We start from the raw sequence: 13571 nt of genomic DNA, 5'->3' as shown, positions 1-13571 counted from the left end.
TACCTTTAGAAAAATCCATAAAAGTACCAGGGATATTTAATGCTCTTTAAAAAAAGATGAAGTCTAGCTAGTGCTGTCAGAACTGAAATCTGAAAAATAAACTTTCTTCAACTGTAAGATGTGTCTTAATGCTTAAGCTGAACCTGGTTAGTTAAGGAAAATAATCATCATTGTTGATGGAAAAAGCTACCTCCTATATTACGAAACCTTTATTTAATCACTCTTCATACCCTGTGAGTTTATTTAAGAGAAGGAAAAACAGCCTTCCAAGTTGAATTTAATTCTGTGGTTTAATGACTAACTCATAAGTATGTGTCTTGCATTCATTTTCCAGGAATGTTAATATAGAGCTCTTAGAAACATAAGATTTGTTAACAGTCCCTGAACAATTCTTAGAGATTGTCTCTGAAATGTGCTTAGTGAGTGACTACAGTTAACATCGCCAGCAGAAGTCGTCAAGATTTGGGCCTGAGGAAATCCTTCTGCATTCAAAAAATACAATGAGCCTTGTCTGTGAGTCTGTTACTTCAATTTTCTGCCATAGCAATAATTAGAATTAGAGTTTCTCACTTTGGTGTTTGTGTGCTATAAAATGCACTGATAGAAGGTATACCATAACTGATAGCTCTGAGTTATCCTGTCATATAAATTCCCAGGTTCCCAAAAAAAGGTTTATGAGCTATTTTCATTTCTGAAGGGAAAACTATTAGCATAATAGTTTGAAAGCACTGAAATTATCACAAGCCCTCCCATCACCTCCCCAAATAAGAATACATCAATGATTAGCTTCCTGATATAAAAATTAAACATAGCTAACCACTGATAGCAATAAATGTAAGATACAGACCTACATTAAGGGCAAAACTGTATTTGATGTAGAGTTAAAAATTTTCTCATGTTCTTTTATCCCATCTTTATATTAAAGATGACACCTAGGCTCAGTCTAACTTACGTAAAGTCCAGCAACTATTGGGTATCATGTGAGATCATGTGCCTTGCCCAACCACAAAAGGCTGAGATTGGAAAGGGTCTTATTCAGCCACACTAATCAGTGTTACTCCTGAAAAGGAGGCAAAAACATCTGTGTGAAATCACCTCCTTTTTACTTCCCCTGTGAACATTTAGCTTTTAGAAAGGAGAAGAGCAAGAGAGAGAGAGAAAGCAGAACCTACCTACTGTGATACTCCCTGTTTTGGTCTGAAGGTTGGTATTACCTAAAATGAAAAGGGGGAAAATGTTAAAAACATTATTTTTGAAACATATTTATTTCTATTAAATATTGTTGCTTTACAAACAAAAATCTCAACACATGTGGGTAACAATTAAGTGATTCCGGACAAGAAAAACTTTAAGTCAATGACACCACCTGGATTTGAGGGAGAAAAAAAATGTAAGAGGAATGTGAAAGGTTAATGCAAAATATTGTCTTATTTTATTTTGGGCAATTTTTTCTTAATTGCTCTGCTACCTGCAATAGCACTATGGATGGCTGAAATTTAATTCCATGAATAACAAACAGTTTCTACTTTCCTCTTTTATACAACTATACCCCACCTCTGCTGGAGGAAATCCTGTGTGTTATCTGCAAAGCTACTTCCTGGACCCACTCAATATTTCCTACTCCCTCCAAACTTATTCTGATTTTCAATGACAACCCCTTGTCAGTGTTTCCATTGACTTCAGTCAGAGTACGTTGGGCAAAGTGGAGAACATCAAAGAAAGTGTGTCAGACAAAATGTAGAATGGTCTTCTACTGAACTTGCATCACTTTAAACAGCCACAGGTGTTCCAGCCTTAAAATTTCAAAATTCTGCCCTTTCACCCATAACATCAAGAGAATCAGGAAGGACAACAGATGTACCTTGTGACAGTATAGACATCTATACTGCTAATAGTAACTAAATCGTACAAACTTCTAGAGTTCCATGTATAAATGGCTGACAGAAAATGCCTTAAATTAAAAACTAAACCACACCATGTCATCCCTGCCATTCTCTCAATCTCCCAAGAGAAAGAGAGAATGAAGAATAAGGCTGATCACAGAAACTGAGTGCAGTTTGGTAATACACAATAGTCATAATTCTCAGATCTTTCAGAAAAGGTTTTAAAAATTGCAAATGGATTAAGCTCTACCCTGTTTTATGTAATTATACAGTAGTAAATACTGATTAGGGCAGAGTGCATTCCACTGTATATGACCTGTATTTTTCTTATTGGTTCATGGGCTAAAAGCTAAAAAAGCAGCCTATCATCAACAATCTTAAATTAATCTTTTCAAGCACATACTGCACAAAATACTTTGGAGTTCTAAAAATCATAGCAAAAACAAAAGCACTTTTCAATGATCTTGAAAGATGTTTGGCTTCACTCTGCTGCTTTTAAAATGCATGCTATAATTATCCCACCCTTATCCTCATTTTATCATGACTGGCACTTAGTTTGGTACAACCTACAAAAAGACCTAGGGTTTTGTCAGCCAGCAGCTCCCATGGAGCAGCTGAAGGTAGATTATATTCTGTCAGCAGAATATATATAGCCCCTGGGTGTGCTCTTTGTTTTTCTGGGGGTTTTCTGTTTTGATAAGTGTATCCTTGAAAAATATTCAACATGTAGAAATCAAATTCCTTTTAGACACATACTTATATGGCAGAACCACCAATGCTGCACATCAAAACAAAGTACTGGTGTGAAAAGCTCTCTTCAAGCATCTAGCTAGCAACAAAAGCTGCTTTTGAAGCAGACAGGAATGTCCTGCACAGAATTGCACTTTTGGTCATGTACCTGTTCTCTGAAGGCCAGTGCTTACCTTAGGATTTTTAAGTTAAGCAAGTATTCCTTGGGCATATCAAGGGCAAAGAGAGAAAGACCAGACCAAAGGTGTTTCAACCAAATAATTGATTATTACAACCAACAGATTTCAGTGTAATATATCCCAAACATAATAATTTTATCAGAGTATCAAGAGTAGTGCCTTAGTGTTTTGGGGTTTCTGAAAAAAGAGTTATCTTTTCCATCACCTACAATCTTTGCTTCTTCAATGAACTCTGTAAAATTTCAAATTACTGTATTGCAATCAGGATCAGTATAGAACCAGGGGCAGAAGATGGATTTTGGGATTTAAAGGCAACACTTCATGCTGTGTTATTTATATTCCTTCAATTTGTTTTGGTGGCTCTCAACAAGGCAGGATTATTTCAATGCATAAAAAGGGAAAATAAACCTTATGTAACTTTTTACCACTTTAGAAATTAGTTTTATTTTCATTTCTTTATAGACATGTCTGTACTTTAGTCTGATGAAAATTTAAAATGCAAAGTTACAATTCCACTCTACATACAGAAATGAAATGAAAATCCAGAAGTGAAATCCATAAATGTAGCTGAACTGTACAGAACACACTTTGGTATATCAAGAGATATATTTTCTGGAGGAATCATAGAACACCAAGCTCAAGCACTGGACTGCACTACCTTTGGAATATGGCAGATACTCTACTTTGTCTTATTCAAGTCATTGAACTTCAAGGCAGTTTTATGTTCACTCCTTCCTGTATATACATTAGTGGGCAAATACATAAAGTAACCTCAGTAACCTTGTTTTCCAGTGTGATTCTTTTAGGTAATTGAATAGTTACTAGACTAGGACAGAAGAAAAGGCCAAGAGCAAATATAAAGTCCATCACAAGCTTTACTGATGTAAAGCAGCAAAAGCTGAGTGCTGTCTATTTGCAAGGAAGCCTTGCAGGTGAGGAAGGACCTGGGCATCCTGATGGACACCATTCCCAGTGGGAGTGAGTGAAGAAAGTCAGCTGCACACTGAGCTGTGTGATCAGTACAGACTGCAAGTAAAGCCCTCCTGTGAGGCTGCACTTAGAATATTGTCTCCAGTTTTCAAGTCAAAAAAGACACTGGTGTACTTAACTAAGGCCAGAGAAGACTATTGAGAAGATCAGAGACCCAGGCCAAGCTATACATGCTCTGAGAGCATCTGTTTGTTTTATTTTAAAAGGAGAAGGCTGAGGAGGAGTCTTCTTGTGGCCTTCAACTAGCTAATGGGAGGATATGGAGGAAAAAAAGACTTTCTTCTCATGGTGATGCAGCAAGAAGGAAGAAGCAATAATGGATACAAGTCATAATAGAAATTATGATTTTTATAAAGTTTTTTCCCCAACTTTCCAGAAGAATAATTCAGAGTGGACCAAGATTTCCAGAAAGGTCATACAACCTCTGGACCTGAAAAATACTCAAAGCTCAACTAGACAAGGCCTTGAGCAAGCTTGGTCTAACTAAGGAGGTCTAACTGAGCCCACTTTAAACATTATTTGGGAAGGATTTTGGTATCTAGTCCAAATTTGAAGTAGATTTATAAAATAAATTAGTAGTTAATGCAACTCAAACCAAGACTTTGGGACTGCTGAAAATAAGGGTTTCCTGTTCCTCCCATGTGACCCTTGGTAAAGAAGGTTCACTGTAATGTTATTGTCTCTTAAATAAAGAAATTTCACAGGATCAAATTTCTTTTTCAGGTGTCAATTCAAAAGCTTAATAGCACCTAACATCTCTAATGCCTGTTACAGAAGCTGATGAAAATGACCCAAAAACTAACATCTTTCAGAACAATGCATTACTCATTTGCCACAGGAGCATGAAGCATGCAAATGAGCAGCTGTGAAAGTTTGAGCTCTACCAGTGTCGTGACTGTACAGCCTGAGTTTCAAGCGCAGAATGTCTCAGACAGGTTTGTAAAGTCTGTGCTGCCCTAACTTCAATTTTCCCAGTGCAAAAGCAGTGAAATCTAGCTTAGTTTTGTGCAGGATGTGCTGATTTGATGCCATCTATAGTGTCAGCTGTAGGGAAACTGACTTTTTAATGTAAACACCTGGACCAGATTGTTTCTTGGGAAACTCCTGCAATTGAGCTACCCCATGAGCAACAATTCGAAGTCAAAGTAACCATTTTTTTCTAGCAGAAATTTATAATAGGAGCTATCTTTTCTGCTAATAAGTGTTTGTATGTGAACTTTAAAAGCCTTTCCTCTATTAAAATATGATTGAGGAGCATGATATTTTACAATTTTTTTTTTCACAAAAAAATAGGTTAAATTACCAAGCAAATGTTAATGTACAATTTTTTTAAAAATGTACAGCTAAAATAACATTAGGTGTTCCAAACCCATTTAGTAGAGAGGTCATAAAAATAATCCTGAAGTAATGTAAGAAATGTCTGCATAATTTGGATGCAATTCTATTTGTTTTCACATTGTTCTTCAGCTTAATGGCAACAGGCATTACTGAAGGAAGTAAGTTATTAACTACATCACTTATGATTTCATTTTTATGAAATATTTTTCATTTTTATAACAAAAAAATAAAAATAAGCTCTTGGATGTGAACATGAACCTGCTCACAAATTGATCACTCCACAATATCAATAAAAGTTAATTAAAGAAAAAGCCAAAGTAGCATGGTTTATCAGACAGAAGTTCCAGAAATAATAAAAGTCTAAATGTTAGAAAAATCCAATAACTAGAGAAAAAGCAGCTTATTTCTGTTGGTGCATGCTGAAATTAACTTTACCTAACAGGTTTAGAAACCATTCTCACATTTAATATAAATGGACAGAGGACTTGTTCCTTCAAGGAATAAAGAAGTAATTTTTCAAGCAAGATGACAACATAAAATTGCTAAGAAATTGTAACAAATTCTTTTTAAGGGATATAGCTGAAAATCTGGAACTTTGACAGAGCTGAATAATTTTCTTTGTACATGCTCCAGTTTGTTTTACTCAATGTTAAATCACCACAAATGCATTACAGCAGCATCTGAATTCAGTGGGAGTTTTGTTAAATTAGAAAACCACACCAGATTTGAACCTCAACTGCTGCTTAAATAAAAGACTCAGAGTTTATTAGTTTTAGATCTGGGGGAAGGACACCAAAGGGTGGATGGATCAGAGACTGCTAAGAAGTTCTAACAACTTCTTCTAAAAACAGAAACTGTCACCACTCTTAATATAAGGTGCCAGCAAACACACAGGCCATTTCTAATAAAAACTTCTAATTATGACTCTCTCCTACAACAGCTCTTTGTAGGTGATCTGTCCAAGAGTTGCTTCTCCTATGAAGAAAATAAAGGATGGGGAGAGGGGAAGAGAAGCCTCCTGACAACTTTAAATATCATTTTAACTGCTGAATATTAGAATACTTTGATGTTCTTAATATGTGTGACATTCTTTCCTATAATACATACTTTTTGCTATTAATAAGTGTGCTTATGAAACTGTTTTGAAAAATACAGTCTGCTAGGTAGCAAAAAATCAATTAAGTCTCTAATAGAACTGTTCTTCTCATATACTGTGCACAGCTGATTTAGTGATAATCTACTGCATTAGTGCATTTGTTACTGTGAACATTACTGAACACCTTCAAAGCAGCTTAATTTGTGACACATTTTCCTTCTTACCATGAACACTTCCCAGCATAATATCACCAGATTCTGAAGAGAGAGATGCTGATTCTGCATAGAGATACTTTGTTTTCAGCAGCCCATCTTCAGTAGATATATTGATGGTTGTCCCCTGCAGCTTTTCTATATTTACACTCTAGGAAAAATAAACATAATTGAAAATTTGTCATCACAGCTTGAAAAAGCAGTGGGAAGTAACACTATTAAGACACAAAACAAATGGAAAGCAGTTGTTAGTGCAGGACAAATGGAATCAGGTTCTTAGTAAAAAGCTACACAAGACAAAACAAAAAAAGCTTTTCATCCAAGACCTCTGACTTAAGGACTAATGAGTCTTCACAACATTCCTATGAGTTATTGCATCCATCACTCAGGTGGAGAACCCAAGCTGTCACAAACAGATTAAAGAAAAACTTGATTTAATTTTCAAAAATGAAACTCTCCATTTTGAAAAGCAAAAGAAGGATTAACTTAAATTATGAAGACTGGATACAGCATTATGACACTTAGAGCATTGGTGATCAATTTTCTGCCACCTCAAACTGAAACATCCACTCTCTTTCTTACATACAGCTATTTATGAAGATTTTTAACTGGCTTACTTTGTACATATATCTTTCGTGAAGGTTTGCAAAAAAGCCCCACCCAGCTGCCCTTTTTCTCAGCAGAATTTTCCTATTACCTTGGTTACTCAGGCTTCTATTCTCGGACTTAAGCCTCAAGACAGACAAAGCCTTGGAAAAACCAGGGATAAGATCTCCATTTCTACTTCTTTTCAATAGAAACAGAGAGAAAGAATAGAATATGAGAAGTTGCACTATGGATTTGGGAAGTAAGAGGTGACAAGTGAGATTATCTATATAAAAGTGATGAGCCATGTGATATAACGTCAATCTATTTGAACAAAACAGAACAATTCACATGCTTGTGCAACAACCATATGAGACTGAATTCTATTCTCAGTTAAATTTCATTTATGATGGGAGCACGCAGTAGTTCCTACTTGGACCCACACTCAATTTGTTTTTATTTTGCTTAGACTTGCAGTGAATTTCACAAAGTCTGTACCAATTATATGAAACCATATATGACTTTCCAGATCAAACTGTGCCTTACTCAAATTATTTTTAAAACTTCCTTGTCATTTTAGCATTGCCATCCTGTGCAAAAAAAGTTGATATAAAAAAATAAGTTGTCAACCCTTCCAGTCTAATATTATATAAAGAATAAGCTACAGATGAAGAAGTATTCTGACAAGTAGCCACTAGTGTTGCACAAACTCAGTGCTGCACTGTATCCCAAGAGCTGAGCTGAAGAGGGTGGTTTAGTATGGACTATATGACAGCCAAATTATACTGTAGCCTTACCCATCCATTCATACTGAACTACTAAACTGTAAGATTACAGAAGAGACTACTGGCTTAAGAGTTTTCCCATGATGCTACAATACAAATTAGATCTCCAATAATTCAGCAAGATACATTAAACTTGAAGAAAATCAAAATGCTATGCATAATTCATGGTACAATTGGAAATCCATGACAGTCAATGTCGACAATCACTGCAGGTGCTGCTGCTTAGGGCTATGCTACAGATAGAAACAAAATCCAGTAACACAAAGCACAACTTGTCACTACTAAAACAGACAGCAAGTCAGCTTTTCATCATCTGCTTGCAACAAAACCCTATTAACCAGAGATCTTAAACATTAATTTACATTGCAAGTGCCCTAGGACTGTTTCCCACAAAGCAGCCCCCCACTCCCTCACCCTGCATGGCAAAGCACAAACCTGCTCTGACACGTGGCCACAGCCACAAGTCAAGGGAAGGCCACTCTCCCTTTAGGCATCATGATCAAACCTGTTCTAAGAGTTAAATGACTTGCAAAGAAAAAACATTTCCCATTTGAGCAGGGCCATCACTGATATCAGCACACTGAAAATAGAGCAAAGCACACTTTAAAGGGGAGGAATAAAATGAAAATATCTGCATAGTTTGGATACAAACTGGCTGCCTTGTGGCATTCCTAAGCAGGCAAAGGGAAATTCAAAAAGCTACCTCTCTTACTATAGAATGCAAGTTTTAACTCTATTTAGACATATTGTTTTATTTAAAAATTAAGTGCTTTATTGTAAACAATCTCACATATCAACTAATTTACCAGCCTCACCTACCTTTCTTAAAATTGCACAGTACTAAAAAGAGTTGTCTCAGCTCCAGATCAAAAGAAGTTACTATGAACAGTAAAACAAAAACTACCAACACAAAGGATGTTTGCTTCAGAACAACCCAAATCAGGGTAGGGGCATGGAGGAGGGGAAAGTCAGACTGCTCAAGTATAAGAATAAAAAAGTATTTTAGATAGGAAAAGCATGGAAAAATAGGATTGCTTTTCAATGAAAATAAATATGTTTTCAATCCCAAATTCTTTAACTCTTGTGGATTTTTGGCAGAACATAGATGTCTGGCTCTATAAGCAAGTGTTATAGGAAAGTCCCCATGGCTCAGATTAGCTAATAACTCCCCAGAAAAACAGATCTCCTTATTTTTGTCCATTGAACCACCAGATCTTCTGGAAAAAATTCCTTCCCTTGGGCATAGAGCCTTGGGGGCTGCAGTTACTGAAACTGACCACACGCTCAAGTTCCACTGGTTTCATCTGCCTAAATCAGACTGAGAAGGTTTTATACCTGAACACATTTTCAAGATAAAAACTAGTATATTTTTGTGTTTAAATAAGACATATACAGCTTCTTCTCCACAAATTCATGCTCTTAGCCTTCCTTTTTGGGCTATCATTGTTCAAATGTTTTACTAGTGTCTTCTCCCACTTCCTCCCTTAAAAATATTCTTCATTTCTCAAGTGCTTAATGCCTCTTACCACATCCTCTCCCTCCCCACCTCCAGGAGGGGGCTGGAAATGCTGACAGAGCCATAATTACATAATGATGACTGCAACTGATGGAAGAAACATCTCATACAAACACACAGAGGAGACATAAGGCTGACTGATTATTAACAGAAGTGGCCAGTTAAGAAAAGAAATCCGTCCTTCCTAAATACACTACAAAGTTTGTTAGTGAGGAGTTCAGTAACATAAGCCAAAATATTGTTCTGTAGCTGTGAATTTGTGCTAAAATGACTCATTTTACTCAAGTTACTACAGCTTGACAGCTCTAAGATTGACCTCTTGTAATATTACACACTGTATACAAATATTCATGATCACAAAGAAGCACTTCAGCTTAATCTGTACAGTATTTGTTTTACTGTTTCAGAAGGAGGGTGTTTCTGAAAATACTCAATTTTTTAAAAAGCATTTAAAGGCTCAAAGTAAAAGTTTTCTATATGAACTGTATTTTCCCATACAGATGCAATTATTACATTTATTAAATAAAAGGCAGTCTAACACTCACAAAGAAACACAGATAGATTAATGCTGACAGTTTTTGGAAAATCCAATGGCAAGCTGCTTAGTTTACAGCAGGATATTAAGAACAGCTCACAGCTGGCTCTAGCAAAGTGAGCTGATCTGGGAACCCAACCTATAAGGTGTACAATAGTGCCAAACAGCACTTCACAGAGATGACTTTGGATGCCTGGAATTTAATAGTTAGGTCTCAAATCCATCCTTGGCAAGAGAGGGTTACTCCCCACTGCCTGATTCTTCCCAGTGCTGTTGGTTTTAAGGGTACCTATGGATTCTGACAGAACAAACATCCAAGCTGCTGCCAGACTCAGCTTGGCTCCACATGTTCATACAGCAACACCCCAGATCTAATGAATCCTAGTGCAACCAGTTGCATGGACATTACAATATCTAAAACCAAGACTGGGTGTGAGAACCGCAAGGAATTTAGCTCTACATTATTTTAAATAAAGGAGAATTGCCTGCTTATGCCAAGAAACAAAACCAGCAGTAGTTTGTGGTTAGTCTCATACTGCCATCTACTGTGAAAAACCAAGCTAGTTCTCTACAAAAATGTTCTCTTTGATTCTTCACACTGCATCTCATAACAAGATTATATGTGATTATATTAAGTCTGCAAAACCTTCTACTCGTCCATTCTTATAACTATGTAACACTAGAAGAGTACAGCATTTACTAATATCAAGCCACTATCCACAAGGCACTAAATTAAACTCCTGAGCCTTCTGCAGAATCCAAGTGCCTACATATTAGCCAAGGAGAGAGTTTAAGAATGTTGTGAGAGGTCTATATAATTAAAGCTGATGGGTTTTAGCAGTAGAACAATCTCTGTACTGATGGAATGATCACATACTTTTCCCTGCTTTCTGTGAATCCTGTTTACCAATCCAAATCAAGCATAGGATAATATAATTTAACAGACAAATCTAAGAAACAGTGAAATTACAACCAATGAGGGTTATTTACATATTATTCAGCACATAAATTCTTTGAATTTAGTCCTTTTACAAGAAAAGAGGACAATAAGCCATTGCAGAGAAAGTTTTACTTCCTACTTACCCCCTTTTCTGTTGCACAAATATCTGTATTTCCATAAAGTGTTCCAAGACCGATTACTTTGCCACCGTTTGTCCGTATATCAATTTTATGGCTCTGAAAAAAGTTTAAAAATCATACAGTTAGGATAACTTCTAGTTATGGTTATCTTATTTTTCAAGTTGTAGTACATTAACCACTGCAAGCCTTAGTCCTGCAAGCAGAACCAGATTCTACAGTGTTTCACTGCACACAAATTCCAATTAAAATTGTTTTGCATAAGGCAAATCTCAAGTTTTTAACTAATAAGCCAGGTTCCAAGTAAAAACTTCTTCATAGCTCTTATACCCTTTCAGCTGTTGCTGCATACAACCAACAAGGAAAAAAAAAAAGTACAAATACACATAAACCAACCTCAAAATGCCAAAAAACCCCCACCAGATCTTGATAATAAAATGCAACCATTTGTAAAAAGAAAAAAAATATTTTAAAAATCAGATTTAAATGAATAGATTGTTCTCTCCTCATACATGATGAATTAATTAAATGTTTCAATGTGGCATCACAGTTCCTTTGAGGCATAATGCTTGTTATCAGAATAACGGTTAAACAGCAAATCCTCCAAATATGTAACTCTGGAGGAGACTGTGGGAACTTGCAAGACTGGAAAAATTAGTGTATAGCCAGGGCTCACCAGCATGGCCACAGATAGGTTCACTAAAATAAAACTACAACACACACACTGATTCCCACCACCCCAAATTATTAGAATATCTTCCTAAAAAAAACCAACCAGGCTTTCAGAAGTAGGTGTCTCTAGAGACACCTAACAGACAGAAGGATTTGCTGAGAGAAGAAATCAGTTACAGTGGTCAAGTAGCTTTTTCACTAAGCGGAAATATTCCACCAGCTGAAAGAAAAAAGCACTGACTTTTCACAGGGCTTCTGCAAGCAAGGGAGAAAGGGTTGAATAAGGAAGAGGCAAAAGGCTGCCAAGACCTTAACAGATGTCAGAGGAAAACCAGAAAAATTTGGAGACTGATGCAGGATGAATCAGGCTGAGACATGGGAAGTGGTGAGGAAGCATAACAGTGTGAGTGAGATGCTTGGAAATTCTTGTTATCACCAGCATAGTGAAGGAGTCAGGAGTAATTGAGGAACATGGAAACATAATTAAAGGGTCCTCCTGGTGGCATTGTCGTAATAAGCATGACAGAAAAATTTAAACCAAGGAGCACTACTTTCTCAATAAAGAATTAATGAATAATTCATACTCTGAAGAAGACCTAAATGCCATAACTGTATTTTGGAATTTCTGTTGCTATCAGTTTACCTAGAGACTTGGACGGGATAGGGTGAACTGGACTTCTGCCAAATAAAAAACAACCACCACCCAAAAAAACCCAACCAACCAACCAAGAAAAAAAAAAGTATCAGTAAAACCACCCTTGACAAATTGCACTGGCTGGTGGATAATGTCTGCCAGAAAAAAAAACTTTAATAAGCCTCCTAGAGACTCCTCCTTTCTGTTCAATTACTAGTATGCATTATTGAGCAAAGCAGATGTCAAATCTCTTAAGTCTTTTGTAAAGACACTATAGATTGCATTAAAAAAAAAACCCAAAAACATTACAATTATACAATTATGAATTACAATTTATACAAACAACTTCTTGCAAGTTAAGAAAATTAGGAGTTGTGAAACTGTTTGCTGGTGCTCTTGAATAATCCCTACATGATCAGATTTTTTCATTTAACGTCATTTATCAATGACCTGTTTTTCTCTCCTGTAAAGAAAGGGTCTCCTGATTTGTTAGTTAATGAGGTTTGTTAATAACAGTGAACCAACATTAAAACTTTAATCCATCCAGAGGAGGGCACTATCACTTCAGCTTGCTCAGTAAAGCAAATTCCCTAACAGGGAATCAGCTCTTATGCTTCACTACAACATTAGGTCCTTAAGATTTTTTGTAGTTTTGGAAAAGCCCTGAAGGCTAATACTTCTGTTTCTCCCAAATAATTCTGCTTCCCTGATAATACAGAATATAATTCCTGAAGCTTTAGTAGAAAAAAGTAGTTCAGTCACCTTACTAAAACCACAGTACTTAAAAACAAGATTAGACTAAAACCCAGCTCTTAATTATTAAAATTCAAGGTATTTCTCATCTTGGATTCTATTTGAGACAAGATTCCCAGAAGTTAGCAGTCTTTCCTCAAAACCATCTTTTTCCATGACACCACAAAAAATTCTTGATGTAATGGCATGCCATGATAAATGTCATTACTGCTGGCCAAAACCACCTTGGCCTTCTCTTATTATGCAGTTTCTCATGCACTGTTGTTGTCATTACTACATAAGACTAATTTTTAATGAAAATTTTAGATGGGCATCACATAGTACTATTAATTTCTGTTAGATTTTAGGTTCCTTTATAAGAGTAAAATGGTCAATCACACAGAATGTGGAAGGTTCAAGTTGTCTATAGTTTCCTACATGTAGAAGAAACCTAGTCTATCGTATACTACACCCCTCCCTAAGCTCAGTATTCCCTACATCTGTTATAAAATCATCTACCACATTAGAGAAAAGTAATGAAAAATTTTTCTTATCTCAAAAAAATTGGCCTTTCTTTTGAATTTATA

The 13571-nt window shown here is 36.1% G+C and overlaps 1 protein-coding gene across 1 annotated transcript in view; it reads right to left on the bottom strand.

Moving 5' to 3' along the window:
* The window catches only part of FAM185A (family with sequence similarity 185 member A), a 36762-nt gene that overhangs the window by 16279 nt on the left and 6912 nt on the right, over positions 1 to 13571 (bottom strand). Inside the window, exons 3-5 of the mRNA XM_015628587.3 lie at positions 10953 to 11045; positions 6461 to 6599; positions 1173 to 1214 (exon numbers count right to left, since the gene is read on the bottom strand). Coding sequence (XP_015484073.1) covers positions 1173 to 1214; positions 6461 to 6599; positions 10953 to 11045 — 274 coding nt within the window. The remainder of the gene's footprint in view (positions 1 to 1172; positions 1215 to 6460; positions 6600 to 10952; positions 11046 to 13571) is intronic.

This window comes from Parus major, chromosome 1A, assembly GCF_001522545.3.
Source record: "Parus major isolate Abel chromosome 1A, Parus_major1.1, whole genome shotgun sequence".
In the NCBI taxonomy this organism is placed as follows: Eukaryota; Metazoa; Chordata; class Aves; order Passeriformes; family Paridae; genus Parus; species Parus major.
This window is presented reverse-complemented; position numbering and strand designations above follow the sequence as displayed.